General features: G+C 40.8%; 3 protein-coding genes across 3 annotated transcripts; 2 read left to right on the forward strand and 1 right to left on the reverse strand.

Annotated features, from left to right (window-relative positions):
- The first annotated feature begins 168 nt into the window (after positions 1-168).
- Positions 169-3,861, forward strand: LOC4326203 (uncharacterized). Its single transcript, XM_015767809.3, has 6 exons — positions 169-361; positions 764-814; positions 1,105-1,156; positions 1,735-1,793; positions 2,613-2,658; positions 3,436-3,861. Exons 1-6 carry the CDS (start codon positions 278-280, stop codon positions 3,558-3,560), a joined length of 417 nt encoding a protein of 138 aa, XP_015623295.1. The 5' UTR covers positions 169-277; the 3' UTR covers positions 3,561-3,861.
- Positions 3,862-6,266: 2,405 nt separating this feature from the next.
- On the forward strand, positions 6,267-8,363 carry LOC9267758 (protein PHYTOCHROME KINASE SUBSTRATE 4). The gene has a single exon (XM_015788249.3). It carries the CDS (start codon positions 6,599-6,601, stop codon positions 8,174-8,176), a length of 1,578 nt encoding a protein of 525 aa, XP_015643735.1. The 5' UTR covers positions 6,267-6,598; the 3' UTR covers positions 8,177-8,363.
- A 7,450-nt stretch (positions 8,364-15,813) lies between these two features.
- Positions 15,814-19,540, reverse strand: LOC4326204 (uncharacterized). Its single transcript, XM_015755790.3, has 6 exons — positions 19,184-19,540; positions 18,374-18,487; positions 18,091-18,270; positions 17,491-17,589; positions 16,725-16,967; positions 15,814-16,466 (listed from the first exon to the last, which is right to left on the reverse strand). The coding sequence occupies exons 2-6, from the start codon at positions 18,446-18,448 to the stop codon at positions 16,107-16,109; spliced, it is 957 nt and encodes a 318-aa protein (XP_015611276.1). The 5' UTR covers positions 18,449-18,487; positions 19,184-19,540; the 3' UTR covers positions 15,814-16,106.
- Positions 19,541-22,521: the final 2,981 nt, after the last annotated feature.

Raw genomic sequence — 22,521 nt, forward strand, 5'->3', positions numbered from 1 at the left:
GCGCCCCCCTATACCTTGGGCTTCCAACCAATCCATGGGCCGGGAAGGCATCGGACGGCCGAGATCCTCCCATCCATCGCGGTGTCCCGATCGCGGCCGTCGCAAAGTCGCGCACGGGACACAAGCCGAGGAGGGTTTTGAAACCATCCTGGGTTTTCCACCTTTTCCAGCGGCCGCGACAAGTCCAGCGAGGCGCTTCCTCCTCTCCTCTCCTCTCCTCTCGCGACTTCGCGGCGGCTCGCTCGCCTGATCCATCCGTGTCTCGCGCGGCGGCGCCATGGCGGGGGAGGCTTCGCCGCCCGCGCCACCGGAGATCCCCACGAGGTGCCACCACTGCGCCGGCCCCCTCTCCAAGGACATGGTACGCGTGATCCCGCTCCCCCCACCCCACCACAGCTCGTCTTCACCTCCCCGGGATCTCTCCCCTTGGTCGTGCAGGCTCCGCTGCAGGAGTCGTGGGTGGCTGGTGCCCCTGCGTCGCGTTCGAGTGGGGTTTAGTTTTCGTTTGGCGTCCGGAATTGGGTCGTGGTTCTAGTTGGTAAGTTATGGTGCCATGGTGGTGTTGGCTGTTCATGTATATAGGTTGTTTCTCCCCCTTGTTGATTTGGCCTGCACCGTGGTTTGTTTTTGGATCATGCTGTGTGGATGGCTACCTACCCTAGGACAAGTAGTTTCGGCTCGGGAGGGAAGAGTTTTGTTTCAGGCCGGGGTCAAACTAATTTGTGCGATTGAACTGATTCGTCGTGTGTGGTTGCTTTTGAAGGAAACGAGCAGCTGGACGGTGCCTCCACTGGTTCGAGATAGCTTCTCCATGGTTTGTGTTCCTTTGTCTTCAACTGTGCTGCACACATAAATTACTCTCTCTTTTTTTGTGGTTGCACAACTTTATCGAATTCGGCTTTTCTTTATCTGTTTTTCTTGTGTTAGGTTGATACTATTGTACATTCTTTTTTCTATCTTGTAAATTCTGATCGGTATGTTGCTAAAGTTGATTAGATTTGTTTCATGACATGTATGTGATTTGTTATAATTACAAACTTTTACATAATACTAAAGTTGTCCTAGAAGATCTTTGCTAATAATATTTGTGTTATGTTCTGACAGATTGGTTCTGCTATTGGGGGTACAGCTGGAGCATTTTATGGTTTCAACCACAGTAAGTTGCTAACCCATTTCATTCAGTTACTCATGCACAAGTTGGTATTTTGCAGGAAAGTAAATCATTAGGTTTCTAACAATACCTTTTAGCACCTTGTTTGCACTTAATTTACTGTGGGGGGTTCTAATAGTTAGCTTACTGTGGGGAGTTCTAATAGATAGCAATATCCCCTTTGCTTGCTTGGCTAGTTTACTGTGGGGAGTTCTAATAGTTAGCATACTTATAATAGTCATTTGCCTTATTGGTGAACCTCAGTCATTTCAAAGCTCAGAAACATATGTGGACAAGATAATCTGTAGTTTTTTATTGTCTCGGAAATGTATTGTTCATGTTGTCCACTCAATGATGATTGTTATCTTCTTTGTAAAAACAACACCTTGCACACTATAGAACACCTTTCTTGTACATCCTCTCTGTGTCCATGTCTATATGCATGGTAATTCCTCCTGTTTTAAGTTATTGATTGCAACTTTTGTTGGCGGATGCATCTTGAACAAAATTGATTGACCATGTTTGCCCTTTCATAAAAGTTGATATATCTTCTGAGCAGCACTGATTTTGAACTTCTTTTGTAGCTATGCCTTTTGTTCGACGGTACATAAAAGGGCCAATGTGGATGCATTTTCTTGTTGGTGTAAGTGACAATTCTTTTTCAAAGTTTATATTATATTATTATCAATCTATTGAGCATGAATTAGGCTGTGTTCGGGAGTGAGGGTTGGGTCCTAGAACGCAAAACGAAGCAGTGTTTAGCGCATGATTAATTAAGTATTAGCTAAAATAAATTTGAAAAATGGATTAATATAATTTTTTTTAAGTAACTTTCATATAGAAATTTTTTATAAAAAACACACCGTTTAGCAGTTTGAAAAGCGTGCGCGCGGAAATCGAGGGAGGTGAGTTGGGAAAGTAGAGATAAGAACTCAGCCTTAGAGTGTTGCAGTTTTTAGATGGTGTATTATTTTTTCACTTCCTGATTATGTTTCACAATCTCTAGGTCATCTCAAAACTAGAAACACAATTTGATGCCTTTTCTTGACACCTCCGTTTCTATGTAAATTATTTTAAAACACTACAGAGAAAGCATTCAAATTTCATGTTCTATCTCTTATCGCCAAAACATCTCTTATGTTCTTTTACTTGGACGGGATCGTGAGTTCAAATTCACGCGTATGGTCACAGACTCACAGTTGCATCCAAAGGGCAGTCTCAGCCAAATGCTGTGCAGTTCCTTCTGGTTCAACAAATGCTGTGCAGTTCCTGACTTTCGATTAACTAATGGTGATAATTACTATATTCACAACATTTAATTGACTGTCTCATGGTTATTACAGATAAAAGTGTTCTCGCTATTACTGATAAAAGTGTATAAACTGCGCAGAGATGCTACCTTTTGAAGCAAACTGTGGACATTGATAACTCTGATCTTTTTTTAAAAAAAAAAATCTTGCAGGCACCTCCAGTTATTGTCTTCTCTTCTGCATGTGCTGGGTTAGCAGGTCAGTTACTACTATTTTATTTTATTTTGGTTTTTTGGCCATTTAACTATTTTTTTGCTCATAGTTCTGTTGTCTACAAACTCAAATTATTATTTGAGTTTTGTGATATCGTGGATTCGTGGTCATTATATTAGGTTTCAAGCCGATCTTATTTAAGTTTTCTGCAGAGTTAATCTATCTTCCTGTTTGTTTTATTCCTGATGATGACTAGTTGCGATGTTTCTATAGTGCCTTGATACCTGCTCATCATAGACAGTTACTTGAAACTATGAGTCTTATGACTACACATACATATTCTGTTTTTAAGGATGTTCTATGCACTCTTTAAAATATGTATGTGAGTACCTTTCTTGTTGTTTACATGTAAACAATGCCAGGACGTAGTGTTATATTGTTTATGCTGATAGATCTTATGAGCTCGTGAAACATTGACTAGTCATCTGCCATCTGGTTACTGTGTGGTCCATGTTATTTCTCATTGACGAACCTAGCGAGTCAAGGTTCATCCTGGAAATGTTTTATTCTCTTCCTCAAATCTTATCTTCTATTCAATGGATCTCCATGAAATTGTTCGCTACAGATACATTGATTGGAGGCCAAAAAAAAAAATCACTAAAGCGCAGCAATGACACATGTGGTTTTAATAATAATAGAAAGAACTAATAGTTGGAATATTCAGATGTAGTTCAAAACCTCATTAAAATTGTTGATTTTTGCCATGTCACTGTTTTTATTCACTATGCGTGATGGATGATCTGAAGGTTGATATGTTTGTAGGTGGGACAATACCAGCGCTTGCACAGCTGGTATCATCATCCTATCACTCAGCCACAGCGTCGTCCTTTGCCCACACAACTTCTCGTGATGAAATGCATAAGGCCAGAAGCTCCTCGACATTGTGATCTACAGTGGCAGCAAATTGTTAACTGGAATCCTAACTATCCAAAACACCATATACTATTATAAATGTGCATGTGTTACCACATATCATCTGTTTTATGAGGAATGCTCTTGTAAATGGTAAAACTTTCCCCTGTGGAATAGTGCTTATATATGTTCCCAATTTTGCTATTTATCACCATGCACAGGCTGTTATTTTTGTTATGGTGTCGCAATAAGCCTGGAGTGTTGCGAATTGTGATCTGCTTTAACCTTCAGGATGCCATTTTCGTTTGCAATATATATGCACATTACCTTTTGCTCTCTACTTGTCTAAACATTTACCATGTACGATGTCTGTCGTTTTGACTGTTTTACGCGCATGCCATTGAAGTGAGTTTTTACTTATGTGATCTGTACTCCTGCCTCAATTTATTTGATGGCATGTGGCAGATTAAAGTGTGTTGTGCCACCCTAGGAATCTAATCTAGGATACCCCTGCCGGTGCCGGATCACCGTTTGTGATGACCGTGCATGATAGGGTGTGGCATGGTGTCCAATGTTTTTGCATGCATTGAATCGTAGCCATCATACATTGAATTCTCGCGCCTCGTTTCGGATGCCATTTGATCTATCTCCTCTCGCTCCATCCATTTCATGTGCCAAAAAGGCCACTGATGATGCAAAACAGTGGCGATCTCTGGCTGAATCCTCGCGGAATGGCAGTGTGTGGACGTGCCTCTCTTTGCAGCCTTGTGTTGTGATGTGTTGGAGTACATGCTTACATGTGTACATACGCCGAGGCACTGTGAGATGCATCTAGCCACCTGCGTCACTGCGTGCGACTGCCAAGATCTCTCGCCGAAAGTTCGACGAGATCCAGTGCTCTTTCAAGCACTCACTCATTTGGTGCTTTGGCGATGCTTCGAGATGTTTGGGAAGCTTGTTGAACTAGAGTGGAGATAGATCATGTATGCTTGTGTTAATTTTGGCATGTTCCTTTTTAGAACCAAAGGGAGTAATACAGCTACTATCTTAATATAATTCACGCCCTATTTGGGTATAACTCTAGGCTGCGTTCGTTCGTTGTGATGAGTTAGTTAGTTTGTGTGTTTTGTTTTCCGCGCGTACGCTTCCAAACTACTAAACGGTGTATTTTTTGTAAAAAATTTTTATAGAAAAGTTGTTTTAAAAAATCATATTAATCCATTTTTAAAATTTAAAATAATTAATACTCAATTAATCATGCGCTAATGGCTCACCTCGTTTTGCGTATCTTCCCAATCTTCTCCATCTCCTTCACCCCAGCTGACAGGATTGGAATCCTTGCGTCCACAAATATTACACATGGATACTTATGGTTGGATTTTAGTTAAGTCAGCAAAATTGTCACTGGACTTTATCTCTTGTAGTACTCCCTCCATACTCACAAAGGAAGTCGTTTAGGACATTGACACGGTCTTCAAAACACAACTTTGACTTCTTGTTTCTATAAAAATATTCATTGAAAAGTGATATATGTATACTTTTATAAAAGTATTTTTAAGACAAATCCATTCATATAATTTTTATATTTTCAAACTCAACAACTTGAGAGTTATTCATGATTTATATTTTCAATGTTTGACTTAAACATTATCCTAAACGACTTACTTTACGAGTATGAAGGGAATATGTGTTAAGCGAGTGTACTCGTAAGCATATGTGCTCGTCTGAATTGAAAAATTAAAAATCTGTCGTAGGATGTTTTCTAAACTGAAAAAAAAATAATATATATTTTAATTATTTGCAGCAGCACAACGTGATAATAGCAGGTTGTATGGCGCATTAGCCTTGGACTGATCGGTCCTGGCCGAAGTGCAACGCTGTAAACGCAGAGCCCAGTGCACCGCAACGGAGGAAAACCGATTGGCCGCCGCCGGTGTCGTCCGCCCGCGCGGGGGACTCACGTACATCGTTGTACCGCGCCCGCCGCACTCCTTCGCTCGCGCGACGTCAACCACACACAATTTCTTTTAGAGAAAATATAAAAAAGCAATCCACTGCTCCCTCCATCACATAATATAAGGGATTTTAAGTTTTTGTTTGCACTGTTTTATCCCTCGTCTTTTATTCAAAAAATTTTAAAATTATTTTTTTTTTACTTACTTTATTATCCAAAGTACTTTAAGCATAACTTATCATTTTTTATATTTGCACAAATTTTTTAATAAGACGAGTGGTCAAACAGTACAAGCAAAAACTCAAAATCATTTATATTATGGGACGGAGGGAGTACAAACTAGTCTAAGCTAATAAAAAAATTTTGAGACACATGACACGTACTTTAAGAAATGAAAACCAGCGGCACGTCCCTAATCTCACTAAAGTCTGGTTGAAAATCCACCTACATGTGCGTAATATTCGTGGACACCAGGATTTAAACCATATTGGGTGAAGTCATGCACTCACAACTCCACCACCACACCACGGGTGCTTCCCCAAATTGAACATAAATTTTAATTAGCTTTTAACAATTCTTAGGGTGAAATGATCTTTTATAGCGGTTAACAAGTACCGCTAACGGAAACCTACCGGCAGTGATATGTCTAGCACAAAGACACTTGTACAATATCATTATCGGAAAGATGGGTTTGTCAATGATTCTTCTTCGATTGATACGCTTGTCGATGATATTTTTAAAATGTTCTCTTTTTTAATACTTCCTCTGTTCCATATTATATCTAAATTTATTAATATTCATATGAATATGAGCAATGTAAAAAAAAGTATGATAATATGAAACGGAAGGAGTATAAGGAATTAGATCGCGCGAGCGACGCGGACACACTCATGCCGCTCCCGCTTGCCCACTGACGCGAAGCGTGCTCGAGTGCTCGACCAGCCTTCGTCTCCGCTCGCCTCGCCGTCGCCGTACGTCGCCCTCCGCGACAGCCTGTGCTCCCGTGGCTCCACCCGCTCGCCTCCTCCTACAAATCCTCCATCCCGCCTCACCTCACCTCACCTCACCTCTCACTCACTCACACGCGATAAAAGAGTTTGCAACAAGTGGTCTCCTTCCATGGACAGGTACAGGGTCGCGCCGCGACCTGTCTACCTCTCCGCCGCCGCCGCCGCCGGCGGTGATCACGGCGATGGGCCCCGCCGCCTGCCACGCGGTGTCGCCGGCGGCGGTGGCGCCGAGCTCGACATCTTCTCCGCCGAGCGCTACTTCAACGCAGACGACGTCGTCAAGAAGGAGGAGTACCGCGACGAGGAGCAGCCGCGGCAGGAGGTGGCCGTGGATGCGGCCAGCCAGAGCGGACGCACCGTGGCGTGCTCATCGGAGGCGAGCTGGACCAGCCGCTCCGGGCTGCTCTCCGGCCACGCCCAGTCCGCCGCGTCGGCGGGTGCTGCTGCTAAGCTCCAGATGGGTGGTGCCAATGGCGGCGGCGGCGCCGCCGCCGCCGCCGCAAGCGCTCACCGCGGCAAGAAGCCCGGCTCCGGCCAGCGGTGGGGGCTGTTCTCTCGTGACTGCCCCTGCGCCGGCAGGAAGGCGGTCACCGTCGACGTCGCCTCCGAGCCGAGGAGCCCGGCGACGCCGAGAACCCACGCGAGGTTTGAAAACAGCCATGTCGTCGCCGACAGCACGATCTTTAAAGCGAATGCGCCGCCGCCGCCACCGCCATGCGAGGAGGAGCCCGTCAAGATGAAGATATCTCCGGGGAGCAGCACGTTTCCTCCTCCCCTCGCGAACAGTATCTTCGCGGCGGCGCCGAACAGGGGCGGCGGCGGCGGTGGCGCGGCGCCGTTCGCCGCTTTCCCGGCGCCGGACATTGTTGGCCGCCGCGTCGTGAGCTCCGGCGGCTTCACGTTCCCGGTGGCCGTCGGCGCGGCGAAGGTGGTGAGCACCGTTGGCGACGAGCCGCCGCGCGAGTCGCTCGAGGTGTTCCGGCCCATAGACGAGGAGTCGGTGCTCGCCGACCCACCGGCCGATCACCTGGCGACGGTGGGCGGCCGCGGAGGAGGAGGAGGAGGCCTCGCCGCAGGCTTCGCGCGCGCCCCAGGGGTGGCGGCGGTGGCGACCGACGAGGAGGCAATGAGCGACGCGAGCTCGGACCTGTTCGACCTCGAGAGCTTCGCGGCGTCGTCGTCGTTCCCGACCACGTGCCGCGGGCGCAGCAGCCGGCGCAACTCGCGGGAGGACGACGACGACGACGAAGACCTTCCGTACGGCGCCGCGGCCGCGGCCGCCGCCGCCGTCGAGCCGGCGCTGAGCGAGTGCATGTACGCGCCGAGCGAGGTGAGCGTGGTGTGGAGCGTGGCCACGGCGGAGGGCGGCGCGTTCGACGCGGCCAGCGTCGCCAACTTCTCCAGCGCGGCGTCCGCCTGCTGCGTCGAGGAGTTCAGCTTCGTCCCGCCGCCTGACTCCGCCGCCACCGCTGGCGGCGGCGGCCACGAGGGCTTCACCGCCGCCATGTCGCGCAGCGCCGCCCGCAAGAAAGGCGGCGGGTTCTTGAGCAGCTGCCGGTGCGAGAAGGCTGTGAGCGTCGGGCCAACTCCCGTCCGGATGGTCCGGCCGGAGGTGAACGTCAAGACCACCGGCGGCGGCGCGGCACGGTATCACCCCGGCCGCGTCCGCATGCCGGTCCGGACGTGAACTCGCCGCCGGTGAGCACCGGCGACGTACATACGTTCAACGAGCGGGAGAACGCGAAGGCGTGCGCTATGGTTTAATTAGTTTTGATGTGTAAATTTGTGAGTGAGAAATGTGTTGGTGTAAGGAATGCACATTTGTGTTGTAATAAACCAAGACTTTTAATTTCTCTATACAGATTTCGTACGTACATATCCCTTCAGACCCTTCACAGAGAGGGGAGGGGGGGAGGGGGGGTTCGCTCCGCCTCTCCCTATACGCTTCTTCCCTTCCTCCTCTCCTTCTTCTCTTCCTACAACATATTAAACCATAAAAAAATTTTAAAAAACAAATAGTTAGAAAAATTTATGTATAGAAATACTATATATAAAAAATTTGAATTCAAATTCAAATTCAAATTCAAATTCAAATTTGAATTAAAATTTAAATTTGAATTCAATTTGAATTTGAATCGGGTATGTAAACTTTTGACTTATAAACATTGGATCTATAAACTTTAGGTGTATAAACTTTAGATGTATATAGAAAATATTTGAATTCAAATTTAAATTTGAATCGGATATAATTCAAATTCAAATTTGAATCGGGTATATAAACTTTAGTTCTATAAACTTTAGGTCTATAAACTTAACTTTAGGTGTATAAACTTTAGATGTATAGAAATAATATATATGAAAAATATTTGAATTCAAATTCAAATTTGAATCGGATATTTGAATTCAAATTCAAATTTGAATCGGATATAATTCAAATTCAAATTTGAATCGGGTATATAAACTTTTGATTTATATACTTTAGTTCTAAAATCTTTAGGTGTATAAACTTTAGATGTATAGAAATATTATATATAAAAAAAATATTTGAATTCAAATTTAAATTTGAATCGGATATATAAACTTTTAGTCTCTAAACTTTATATGTGTAAACTTGAGGTGTATAAACTTTAGGTGCATAAATAAATTTACTAAAATAGGAAAGTAATGCGGTGCCAAAAAGGAAACAGGTGGAGGGAGGGAGGGGTGAGGTGGGGAGCGAATCTGATCGCTACCCCTTCCCCAGGGCGAGCGATCGCCAAACAGCATTTCTGTTCACAAGTTGGTTTCTTTGATTATAGAGAAGATGTAACAAGCACATGCATCATCCGTAAATGCATTAGAACGATCAGGAAGAAATACTCTCTCCATCCCTAAATATTTGACGCTATTGGTTTTTTTAAACATGTTTGATTGTTTATATTATTTAAAAAATTTAAGTAATTGTTAATTCTTTTTCTAACATTTGATTTATTGTTAAATATACTTTTATGTCTACATATAGTTTTACATATTTCACAAAAGTTTTTAAATAAGACGAACGGTCAAACATGTTAAAAAAGTTAATGGCATCAAATATTTAGAGACAGAGGGAGTAGCATATAGCGGTTGGCTGAACAAATCCGTAAATTGACATTGTTATGGATTGAAATTTTGTTGAACAGTCATAAACTTGCAAGGATTTGAAATGAAAAATTGTTAATGGATGGCCTTTGATGTCATATATCTAGACAATCAGATAGGCCAACCGCTAGTTTTCAACAGTATAGATTTCTACAATTAGTGATTTGGTTTTATAGATAGAATATGTACTACAATGCTATATATGATAGTATTAGGTTATTTGTTGGACCGTTTATTGGTTAACATTTACACAAATGCAAGTTGGACTTTTAAAAGAAAATTAATCATATTAGAGATATGTCGCTATTTTTTTGTTTATTTAAACATGTGTTAAGGGTGTATCTATGAATGTGTGGGTGTGGTATTGCGTGTAATAATGGTGTATGTCCGTATCGGCCATATATTTTTTTGAAAAAAAAACATTGAAGATTCTCTTCTCTACCCCTCTCTCTTCAGCTCCATAAAGAAATATATATGCAATCGAGAAAAGTTTTAAAAAAATAGTATGTATATTCTTCCTTTAGGCTGACGTCACCCTACGTCCGTACAATTATATAAAGACAACGAATGTCTTAATGAGATTGCTTTCCTTTATTGTGTACCTTCTAGATAAACTTATCTCTTTTATGGCCTTCTGATGCACTTGATTTGTCAATTCAACATGGAGACAATTAATCCAAAAACGGGATCAACACGATGTGATGTGTGGCAATGCCCATGTTGAGTGTGGGAGGCAAGTACGTTGACTGTTTAGCATCTAGCTAGACGTCCGTGTGTACTTAACTCGTGCAAATTAAGCCCCACTGTATATGAGTTGTTGTTGCTTTGTTGGGACCACATTTCATACACATGACTAATTAGTGCTATAAATCTACATTTGCATTAACGTTATTAGACGGCTGTTTTGTTTTTAAGTTGTGCTTGCTCTCTAATTATCTGAAAACAAAAATGGAACGCTCTACATTTTATTTGACAAAAAAAATCCCTAGAACTTTTTAAATGTCAAATTGTCGAAATACTCTAAGATCCATACAGTGCTATGGTGTTTCCACCTTGCCCTTTACCCCTGCACGAATAACTCCGGCACGACGAATAAAATGTAGGGTTTAATTAACTCTGAAATCCTAAGTAAACACTAACTCGTCTTGCTGTCACCGTTGCTGGAGCCAGGGGCGGATCTACAGTAGTACCACCAGTGTCAGGTGACACCGACGACTTTTGATAAAAGCTATGTTTAAACTGTCTATCCATAATTATAACACTATATTCTAAATATAATTAGTATGATATGACACCGATAAACACGTTATGACACCAATGAACTAAATTTCTGGATCCACCACTGGCTAGAGCTGAAGGAGAATTGAGCTACAGTCATTGGAGCACGAATCTCGAATTAAATCCCAATATTAGAAATTTTTAAGACTTGGGTACAAATTTTCTAACGAATGACATTTAGCAAATTTTTTTTAAAAAATCACCAATCGTGAGCTAATTAGTCGCGAGTAGATTGCAACATATATATGCCATATCATGTCCGCGTCATCCGTATGGGGAAGATCGAGCTAGCATTCTGGAGTTTGGTTTCTCATGAAGCTTTCTCGCCGATCGTTTCTAAGCAAACATGCATAATGTACAAATTGTACATCATATGAACCCATGCATGCGTGCGCTCCAAAAATTCAAAAAAGACCATATACACGAAAGCGAGACTTCACATAAATAACGTACGCGGCATTCCCTCGTCCAGCAAGTGCAAATTGCTACAGTGGGCTAGCAAGCAAGCCAACGAGCTAGCTAGCAATCAGGACACTTGGATTCCAACAAAAGGATAAGCCGGCCGGCGACCGATCGATGAATGTATCAAGTTTGTCACCCAGTGCATCAAATGAATGTATCAGAATACTAAGAAGATGGATTTTTGCCTCGGGAGGGAATGTCCCGTTGTTTCTGATAGGTCTCCTAAAGTTGTTATGATTTTCTTTAAAAAATAACAAAATTGATAAAGATGAAATATATCATTCTATAAACACATAGGAGGAAGATTAACAAAATTGACAAGATCAAAATTGACCAGACAATGGACTTCGCTGCTTAAGGAGGAAGATGGCCAAAGAGTAAAAGATGGTTGCATGATATTGGAGAAGAGAGTTTCTAGTTTCTTTGCAATGAGAGGGTGGAACTTAAGAAGAAGATTGGAAGTTTAATGCTCTCTTTTCTTTGCACCATGGGGTTTTGTTGTCTTAAGTACTGTTTTGGCTAATCTCTGTCATTGTCTAAGTGTCCGTTTATGGTCACTCGAATTTGCGTTAAACCTTTTGTAAGGGTGTGAGCCTAAGTGCTCGTGTAAGAGACTTTTAGGCTGTGTACATTTTTTGGGTGTAGAGGCCGGTTTAATCTATTATCTAAAAAAACACATAGGATTAAATTTAACTTCTACCATTTGCAAAAATTAAAATAAACTCTACTAGTATATGTATATTTACAGTTAAATTGTTATATTTATCGCAATTTATAAAAGTTGATTTTTTTTATATTATAAAGAGAGAGCTTGTATTATTGATGGAAATAGGGATTGTATTCCTGGTTTATTATAAAAGTCGAATTGAACTTGTGTGTTTGTAGAATATGTGTATCACATACTAGTTTATCTCATTATATATTTTTTTCAAAAAAGAACTCTTAACTATTTAGACGATGATATCCATGTAACTCGTCGATCGACAGATATTGAAAAACTTTGTGGACTACCAGGTTCATCCATACCCCTCCGGCAGCTGACGAAGCTACCCATGCTTTGCACGAGCACACACATGACACACTGTGCTCAGCTTAACCTACATATCTGCATGCGCTACGTGGCCTCGCGGGCGGCCACAGGCTGCGTCGCCAACAAAATTCAGGAATTATTTCTGGATACCGCCTGTTTCCGATGAGCTACAGAGCTAGCTATGCCGCTGCTAGAGTTTGAAGTGGGCAACATGCAGCAGCAAGGGATGGGGGCGGGGTGGCCATGTGGAACGCGTGTGGGCGGGCGTCGCATGATCGATCGATCGCTGGGTATTGATTTGTGAACAAACTGGCCAGCGGCGGCGGCCTAGCCTACGACGCCCACCTGGAACTAAGAGCAAGTTTAACAGTATTGTCAACTACTAGCCCCAATTTATCTATAGACAATCTAATAGCTCATTTATACAATAATTATATACTATATACTTACTATTAATACCTGGTCCTACCTATCATACACACGCTGCGTCTTGAGTCCGTGCTACAGCTGGCTACAAATTTGTAGTCCGCTGCCCTTCTCTCTCATTATTTATTTCCTTAAAATATGTTTGCAGCTGGCTTATAGCTTGCTATTGTACCTGCTCTAAGAGAAACGTTGTAACCAGCTGTAGCACGGACTTCAAGATACAGTGTATGTATTATAGATGGGACAATGTATTAATAGTGTACTCCCTCCCGTTTTATTTTAATTGATGTTTTGGACAATGATACAGTCAACAAAATATATGTTTGATCTTATTTTTCTAATATAAGATATATAATAAATAAATATATGGTAATTTACTTTTCTTATAGTGCTTTGAAAGACAAATATATATTTATTGTTCTAGTTCCTTTAAACTAAACATTTTTAAAGTTATTGATGGTCAAAGTTATAAAAGTTTGATCTCAACCATGTCTAAAACGTCAATTAATATGGGACCGGAGGGAGTAGTATATATATTTATAGATAACTATTGTATGAATTAACTATTAAATTGACTAGAGATGATTTAAAGCTAGTAGTTGACTATACTTAAACTTGGTCTTAACAAAGCTGCAAGTATGGAACGGTGGAACCCGAGGTGTTGTGGGGCCCGGCTGCATGAGGTGAGAGGGGCGCGTGGGTCCATGAGCTGTGGGGCTCACATATCAACCCCTCAAAGTTAGAGGGTAGTAAGTTAGAGCATCTTTTTACAAGGCGAGAGTATGGTTTGGACTTAAGACGTACAAGAGGATGGAATAATTGTTGGGCTTGTTTAGATTAGTGTCAATTTTTTTTTTTGAAACTAAGATTAGTGTCAATTTTTGACATGCTAGTATTTTGAAAGTTTTGAAAGTTTCGCAAGTTTAGACACTATCAAATTAATTGGTAGAGCTGAGTTGGTATTAGTTTAGGCAAAAATTGGTATCAAATCAATTTGTTATTTTTAAAGTTGCCAAAAAAAATGGTTGGGCAGAATTTGGCACTAATATAAACAAACCCGTTATCTCCCGCATGATTCTATTAACATGCCCAGCATAGCTTGATTGTTCTGAATAAGATGAATAATAGGTGATATGTTATTTGATTTTGCGATGGTATTTGTGGGCATAAACGAATTATGGATTAACTGTTACGAAGTTAATTGGTTGTTTTTAAAATTATCGTAAGCAATTTATACGTAAGCTTTTCTAAAAATCGCACAGTTTAGAATCTTGTTAAGCATCCTCGTGATAGTATATGAGAGGAATTAGGGCCTAATTCTGAACTGCACACAAAGGAAAACACGGTTTATTTACTACTATTTCAATATTATAAGTCGCTTTAACTTTTTTTAAAATTTTTTTAAAAAATGGTTAAATTTGTTGAAAAATATAGTAATATTTTTTAAAAAATATTATTAAAATATATTTAATTTTACATTTAATGGAACTAATTCAGTGTGTTGTGTATGTTGCTAAATTTTTCTATAGATTTAGTTAAACCTAAAGAAGTTTAATTAGAAAAAAAAATCAAAATGACTTATAATATGAGATACGGAGGAAGTAGATGGCAACTTCTGCTTATGATGGGCGATCTGATCATCTTATTCAGAAGAGCCAATCGGACCAAATGGTGCGGTGGATCTACAAAAGTTTTAGACCATAGGCAAGTATAGTTATATCAAGTGTTTACTAAAAGAAATTTATTTACAATACTATAAGTAACGCTCAAATTATATTGCATGTTCGCCAACAAGTTATGACAACTGTCCAAGGTCGTCAATTGGTGGATCTATGTTAGGTTTGCTTCGACCTTAAAACACATATTTTCTTAGCTGAAGCTTTGAAGACACATCATGGATAGTAGAATGGGGCTGTGTGGTTGTAGCCACAGTTACGACAAGATCATCTTAAGCTTGCCAAGGTGTCAAAGATTTTGACAATATAGCAGTTTTTATTGACAAATTTTGGTAGACTGATACACTATAAGAAACGTTTAGGGGTCTTTCCGACTAGCTTTACAAGGTGGTGGGTTTTGGAGCTAGCCGGTCTGGATTCGAAGCCTCGCTTATTCTATTTATTTGATATTAGGTTATTTCTTAATAATTGCGGTCTCTGATACACTAATACACTATGAGTATATGACTAACAAACAAACAGGTACATATGCCACTTAGCAATCCTCAAGCCAAAACCGAGTGCTAAAGGTAAAACACACACATACACAAACAAAAAAATAATAATTCGGTAGCTCAAACAAGTAGGCCCGTGAACACCAGATCTGACAGATATACTTGCATAAAACATAACATGCATGTTCCCAGATATCCCTTTTGTTTTCGTAGTCTACGATCGATTTGTAACTCTGGAAAGTTGGTTTCTTTAAACGAGGCATGGGTGACCTTTTTGTTCCAGAGAAAAGGAATTCAGGAGTGCTCAATTCATGCAAGTTGAAGTGTACATATCATCAAATTATTCTGTGAGGAGGAATGCAACATGTTATCCATTCTGTTTTCTTCCCATTTATTATCGAGAGACGAGTGATTGCCCAAACTTTTCTCACGGATTTTCAATGATATCATGAACAGAAGATATACATAATTAATTATTATCCTCCAGCTCGTAAACTGGCGAAATGGGTCCAAACATTCATTCAGGTCTCTACACCTACTCCTAGCTGACTGTCATTGACAAATTTGATTTGTCCCATCTCTCAAGTCTCAACCGAGCTAATGCTGAAGTAGTGTTCTGTTGTAGGAATGAAACACAACTGAGCTTGACCATTTTAAGGGCTCCTTTAAAATGCAACAATTTTATAGGAATTAGCCCAATTCCCATAAAATTTGTTTCCAAATCCCATATCTTCAAAGGAGGCCTGAAGATGTACATCACTGACCAGCCATTTCCTTTCTAGCACAGCACGAAACAACACAAATGTCCAAAGCTAGCAAATATTCAGATGCACAGGAATTGAACGCATACAAGTACACGGCACATCAAATTATTTATTATGGAGGAATGCCACAGGGTATCCATCAGAATTTTTTTTCCGCCGGGCCAGCAGCAAAGAAATGCCCCGACCGAATTTATCCATCAGAATTTTCTCATTTATATTTCAGGAAGATGTCAATGCATCACAGCCGATGGTCCAAACGTTCCATCCTAGTTAGCTAACTGTATATATTGACCTATCCGATATTCCCAACCCATGACTGGAGCAAGCAAGCAGTTCAACTCAGCTAAGCACGAAGAGGGAGGAGCTCTCAAGCCAGTATGCTACCTCCCTCTTCGTGATTCGGGGAATCAGTTCCACTATAGAAGGAGGCCTCACTTGAGGCGTCCGAACCGCCACCATTAGCCTCCTTGTCAGCGGATACATGTGAATGGTCCTGAGGCAGGGTGATGCCGTTTGATTTGAATGAAGAACCCATCTTAATGTCATCGGCTCTCATACGCTCAGCATAGCTATTGTATTCGAAGGTAGCTGGATTCCTTCCTCCGAATGCTGAGTCGAGCTTGTCCAAGTCAAAGACGTCAGCCATTATCTTCTGGCTCTCTTTATCGCTGGAGTACACAAATTTCACCTTCTTGTAGGTCTCATGGTCCAAAAATGGCTTCACTATCTGCCAACAGTAACTAATGTTAGGCTACCTTATCTCATGACAACAGAGTAACACACTAAAAATAGATTAATTTTACTGTCCTTGAGAATATGCACACTTTGTAATGTTAATTTGTGGTTCAGTACCTCAACATTAGGGAGGTACCAAAACAATACACTAGCAAGTGTGGTTGAACGGTAAAAATCCTATATGGTAAAAAGACGGAAGAAAGAATAAGTGAATAACTGTACTCTCAAGATATTTTAAGGTTGTTCTCACCTTCCAGAAGGACTCAAATATCCTAGGAGGATTGTAAAGGATTGCTAACCCAAGCCTCTCAGGGTAACAGTCTTGCAAGACGTTCACAGTCTCTCGGGTCACTTTCAGCGGTGTGCTCCCCAATGTCCAACTCTGGAAGTCTGTCAGCCAGACCATCTTCTCTTGATCTTCCGTCAGGCTCATAATTGCTTTCTCCAGACAGTAAACAAGATATTTGATCTGTCCCTTTCCTGAAGTAGTGTTCTGTTGTGTTTCAAAGTTAAACATGTAAAATCAGCACATAGCATGCAATCAAACCAGAAACTGTTGTGGCATAGCTGTCACAAAATATTGGTTCATAACAAATGATCTAACAATGCACACATGCACACACCCAATTGATTTGAGAAACAATAAGAAAAATCCGGAATAATAAAATTATAACCAAAGAGTGAGATTCTCCTTTTGGTTTTTCCAAATGCTGATTGACTTCAAGCTAAAATTGTAAAGATGTATGTATCCCTCCGTTATCCACATGGTCGATTTGATTCATAGCAGGAAGGATAACATGATAGCATTGCACACATTGTATGGAGAAGTAATTATGTCCCTTTTATCTGGAAGGTATAATCCCAATCTGATTTCAGAGCATACTAGATGGTTGGCAGATGTACAACTAATGCAGATGAGTAGATACATACAAAGTAAACAGAAAGCACGAGCTATATCAAAACAAGACTGTTATGATGTTAATGTATTCCTTTCTTCCTGCCGAAAGTGCACTAACCTCTAAGCCTGGCCTCAGGACAAGAACAGTTCTTCCATGTTTGTCCTTGTAGTCAGCCCTATATATCTTTCCTGTCTCTGCTTCATGTGCAACATCATCCTGAAGGTTGAAAGGACAATAAGATTACATTATGTTGTAAACCTGAAAATGCAGTTACTTCCTAAGTATCAAGAATGTTCTGCTTTAGCATCACAATGCTTTCTCCCCAATGATTCATAGAATGCTATCCTCCTATTAGCACAATCCTGTCTAAATTGACACTAACAGCAGTTATTCCTCCTGTCTACTCCCTCTTTCCACAAAATATAAGAATTCCAAGCGTAATTTGTCCATAAATATAAGGATTCCTATAGTGCCACTTGACCACCTCTCATTGAAATTACTTCCCACCTTACTCCCAACTACTCTTCCACCCCCCCCCCCCAACCATCCCCCATTTAGTGAGGGGCACCAAAGTCTTTTAGTCTTAACCTTAATCCCTTCTAAACAACCTAGAAATTACCTATGGCTCTCAGCATCACCAATGTTTCAGTTATAATGCTATTTCTATTACAGCCCATAAAGAAATGCATATTCAATTGATGATTAACACAAGCATACCCAGTTAATCTTTTGTGGCATATATGACACCCGCCACTTTACAGCTGACTTCATCATTTTACTTGCTTTCTGCACGTTCCAGTTTCTTGCTCGAAGAAATCTCAGGCACGAGGCATCTGAAAGGAAATCTTGTATTTCTTCTGATGAGTGTTCACCAAGCTCCTTACGCAAGTCATTTATCTGTTCATCAGTAGATAGCACAACAACAAAGTAAATGGTTCAAAGCGAGAGTAACTAAATTAAATTACGAAGAGATATACAATCAAGGGATTTTTTTCAATACCTTCTCCTGCTGCTCTTCTAGGGTCAAGTTTTTCTCTGTTGTAGCACCATTGCTTGACTTGAATAGAAAGGACATTTTAGTACCTCGACAGAGAAGGGTCCACTAGATACGGAACTGAAAAGCAATAAATATCATCAGACATCTGAAGAGTACTAAATATGCACGAACTACTTTCTGTTCAGCTTCCTTGTATGAAGGCAACCATCTGAACTAAACAACAGAATAACAGCTTATGAGGCAGGTGCGAGAAAAAAACTTGCCGTTAACAAAAATTCAGTTTCATACAAAAGATAACAGAAAGTAACAACAAATGCTACTTTAAACTGATATCAGTACATGGTTAGCTAGCTGCTACCGCATGTAATTCATACGTGGCTGGAAGAGCAGTATCCTAAATGAGAAGCATTTCACAGAATTCAGAAGGCCGTGCTTCTGAAAAACCAGCCGATTCAGTTCCACAGAAGACAAAATTGCGACCCGAAACTGATTTCTTAAGTTAAATTGACCATCCAAGATGTCACTAAGTTAAAGTAGCATCACCATATACCGTATGAGCCAGATCCGGCAACGCTAAGTTTCTTGCAGATTTTACAAGACAAGTAGCCGAGTCAAGATCACGTCAACGCAAACAATCCCGGTGGCAATTGCTACTACTACATCTTCAATCCTAGTAGCACGACACAACACAGAACGAACACCCGCAATTCGAGCACGAACAGTCACAGATCGCCGCCGTATACCTAATGCTCCTCACATCAAAGATTAGGTAGTAGAGAAATCCGATCTTTGGCCGAGTAGAAGAAAACCAACCTGGATCGATGCACCCCCAGCCCCCAACAACCGGGGAGGCTCGCGGATCAGGGCCCGCCGCCTGGGCACGACGGCGAGGGCTGGGGTGGGGAGGTGGCGCCGGCCGAGGTGGGAGAGTGGTGGTGGTGGGGGTGGGGGTGACGTGAGGAGGGCGAGAGTGGAGACGACGGTGGAACTGGAGGGTGAGGGTGGGTGGGGTTTTCCTAGGAAGGATGGTGGTGCGGTGCGGTGCGGTGCGGCTGCCGTGGCGTGGTGGTGGTGGGCGGTGGTGCGGGTGCGGGCGTGGGAGACGGGACGCGCGCCGGGTGCCAAAGGCAAAGGCCCCCCGCGTGTATGACCGGCCAAAGATGCCGGGTCAAGCGCGGGGTCGGGGTGGGGGTGGTTAAGTATGATGCGCGATCACGGGAGCGCGGAGTGTGGACTGGAATGGAGTGCACCACCCAACGAGATATTACCACTCTTAGGACAAGTACTATGAGCATAAAGCATAGTCTCATAGGTGTCACATAAGCTAAAATAGTGAGGTGGAGGAGAGAAGAGATGAAAGAGATATGCAGCCACCTCTCAGAGCATCCGCAATGGTTATCTATAGGCTCTCTACAAGATATCCAAGTCAGCATATTTTCCTATTTGAAAGAGATTAAATGAAGAGAGAGAGTAAAACTATCTACTAACCTGGAGATAGTCTATAGAAAAAAACGATGCAATAGATTAGAGAGATATAGATACCCATATAGACATACTATTAAGGTGATTTACTATTAATCTAGTCTATTGCTGAGATGTACATGTTTTATAGAAAGCACCTTACTTTACTATTGCGGTGGATCTCATGCAAGATGCAACCACCACACAAAATTCAAGACAAAAGGAGAGAGAGGAAGAGTAGATTAGGCAAACAAACATTGGGGCTAGTGTATTAGAATTAGTATAGATGTGATATATTGTACATATTACCTCTACATTTATTAGTTGATGATGTGGTCAAGATTAGATGCAACATCCACCTCTTTTATAAAACTTGCCTTTATGCTCCGTTCGGTAGTACAAGTTCCCAGCTCCTCCTCCTCGTTTTCCGCGCGCACGCTTTTTTCAAATTGCTAAACGGTGCGTTTTTTTGCAAAAAGTTTCTATACGAAAGTTGCTTAAAAAATCATATTAATCCATTTTTTTAAAAAAATAGCTAAAACTTAATTAATTACGCATTAAAACGCTGTTTCGTTTTGTGTGCCGGGGAGTGGGCTCAGGCACAGTAGACTATAAGCTAACTTTAAACATATATCGATAATATAAAAGAGGAGGGAGAAGAGTAGGCTACAAATTTATTCAGCTGAAGCACGAACTCGAATACAAGTATTTGTATGACAGGTGGAACCATATAAGTATATGTTTATAGATAACTATTGTATGAATTGACTATTAAGTTGGTTATAAGTGATTTGGAGCTAGTAGTTGGCTATACTATTAAACTTGCTCTTACATGGGTAATTATTAAAGATTTATCACTGAACTACGAGTAATAAATCTTTAATTGTTATATTTAAAAGTGGCAAATAAAAGAGTGCTCGCACAAGATTTTTTTTTCTAAAACTAGTTTTACATGCAATACGTTATACGTGATCGTGAGATTTTTTTTTCTTTCACTTTTCTTGAGAGTTTTTTTAAGATAGGTTTTTAAGGAAGGAAGGAGAACAACTAAGCTGGTGGTTTTTTAAGTTCCTTTTCTTAAAAAATATAAAGAAATATAGCGGTTTTTTAAGAAACACTACGCTTTTAAACTACTTCAGTTGCCTTTGTTTTTATAATTTTGTAGAAATACATTATGTTTTAAAAATATACCCGTGTCACCGACCAACGGGAGATTAAAACATCGATTTTGCTATATATATATGTCGACAAATTTTTCCCTAAAAATTTGACAGATGTAATTACAGTACAATCGTAGTGTAATTACACTGTAACTTGCATGTAATTACACTGTAACTATAGTGTAACTTGTATGTAACTTTCAAAAATCTCTCTGTAACATGTTATTTCGGTAAAATGGAGGTCGTGGGAACAAATTCTTTCACATACGTGTGTGCTATGATTTGTTTTCTTCCTCACCAAAACAAATCTTGTAATAGATCTAACGATTCAAAATTATGTGAAACTTACATATAAGTTACACTGTAGTTACATGCAAGTTACAGTGTAATTACATATAAATTACAGTGTAATTACACTACAATTGTACTATAATTACATCTGTCAAATTTTTGGAGAAAAATTTATCGACAAATGGATAGGTAGTCCCTTAAAACATTGTTACCTCTTGATCGAGCGACACTGGGCCATGTCGTTTCTCAATTGAAAAACAGCATAACTGACACTAGCTAAGACGGCAAGACGCAACAGGCAAGTGAGCGGAGGAGCACCTAGCACAAGCATATGCCAGCAGGCGGTGGTGCGGCGCGTGCGAGCAAAGTCACATTGAGGACACAGTCTCACCCAGTAATCCGATGTATGATATGCTCTGTTCAGGAGACGCAAAACGAAGTCTCTATTATTGCATGATTAATTGAGTATTTGCTTTTTTTAAAAAAAAATAGATTAATATGATTTTTTTAAAGCAACTTTCGTATAGAAATTTTTTACAAAAAAACACACCGTTTAGTAGTTTGAAAAGCGTGCGTGTGGAAAACGAGGAAAGGGGGTTGGAAACTACTACTACCGAACGCAGGAACACGAGGATCGACTCCTCTCAATCAGCAATAAATGTAGGGCTTGTTTTGCGTCGGTAGGACATGAGGATGTTTGTTTGTTACAAAATTTCTGAAGATATATTCATACAAACTAGTGTAAAAGGTTTATTTTCTCCATTTTTAAATATTTGCACTGAGGCACTATTGATACGTGCTTTGACAACTTTTTTCTTTAAAAACATAAATACTTAGAATATAAAACATCTTCTTTTGTCAAAGTTTGTTGTGCGCTGAACATCTTAGCTAGTGAAAAGTAAATTCTAAAATGCTTCTGGGATGAGCCACATCATCCAGTGAACAATGGTTATTGCATCAAGAAAAAGACAAAATAAAAGAGAAGAGAGTTGAGCCATCAATTATAAAGGGAAAAATGGATGATGAATTTCTGGAACCTTCCAACAATTTGGAAATGAGAGAGAGAAAGAGCAAAGAAAGAAATGTAGCATTGGAAAAGAGTGGGGGAGTCAGCTAGCTTATGGCATGTGATAATTTTGCACTATGCACACTCAGTAGAAATTATGTTATAAATAAAATCTCATCCTTTATTTATAAATAATAATTCGAATTTTTTTATAAATGGACTATCGGCTTATA

The sequence above is a fragment of the Oryza sativa genome, chromosome 1, assembly GCF_034140825.1.
Source record: "Oryza sativa Japonica Group chromosome 1, ASM3414082v1".
Taxonomy (NCBI): Eukaryota; Viridiplantae; Streptophyta; class Magnoliopsida; order Poales; family Poaceae; genus Oryza; species Oryza sativa.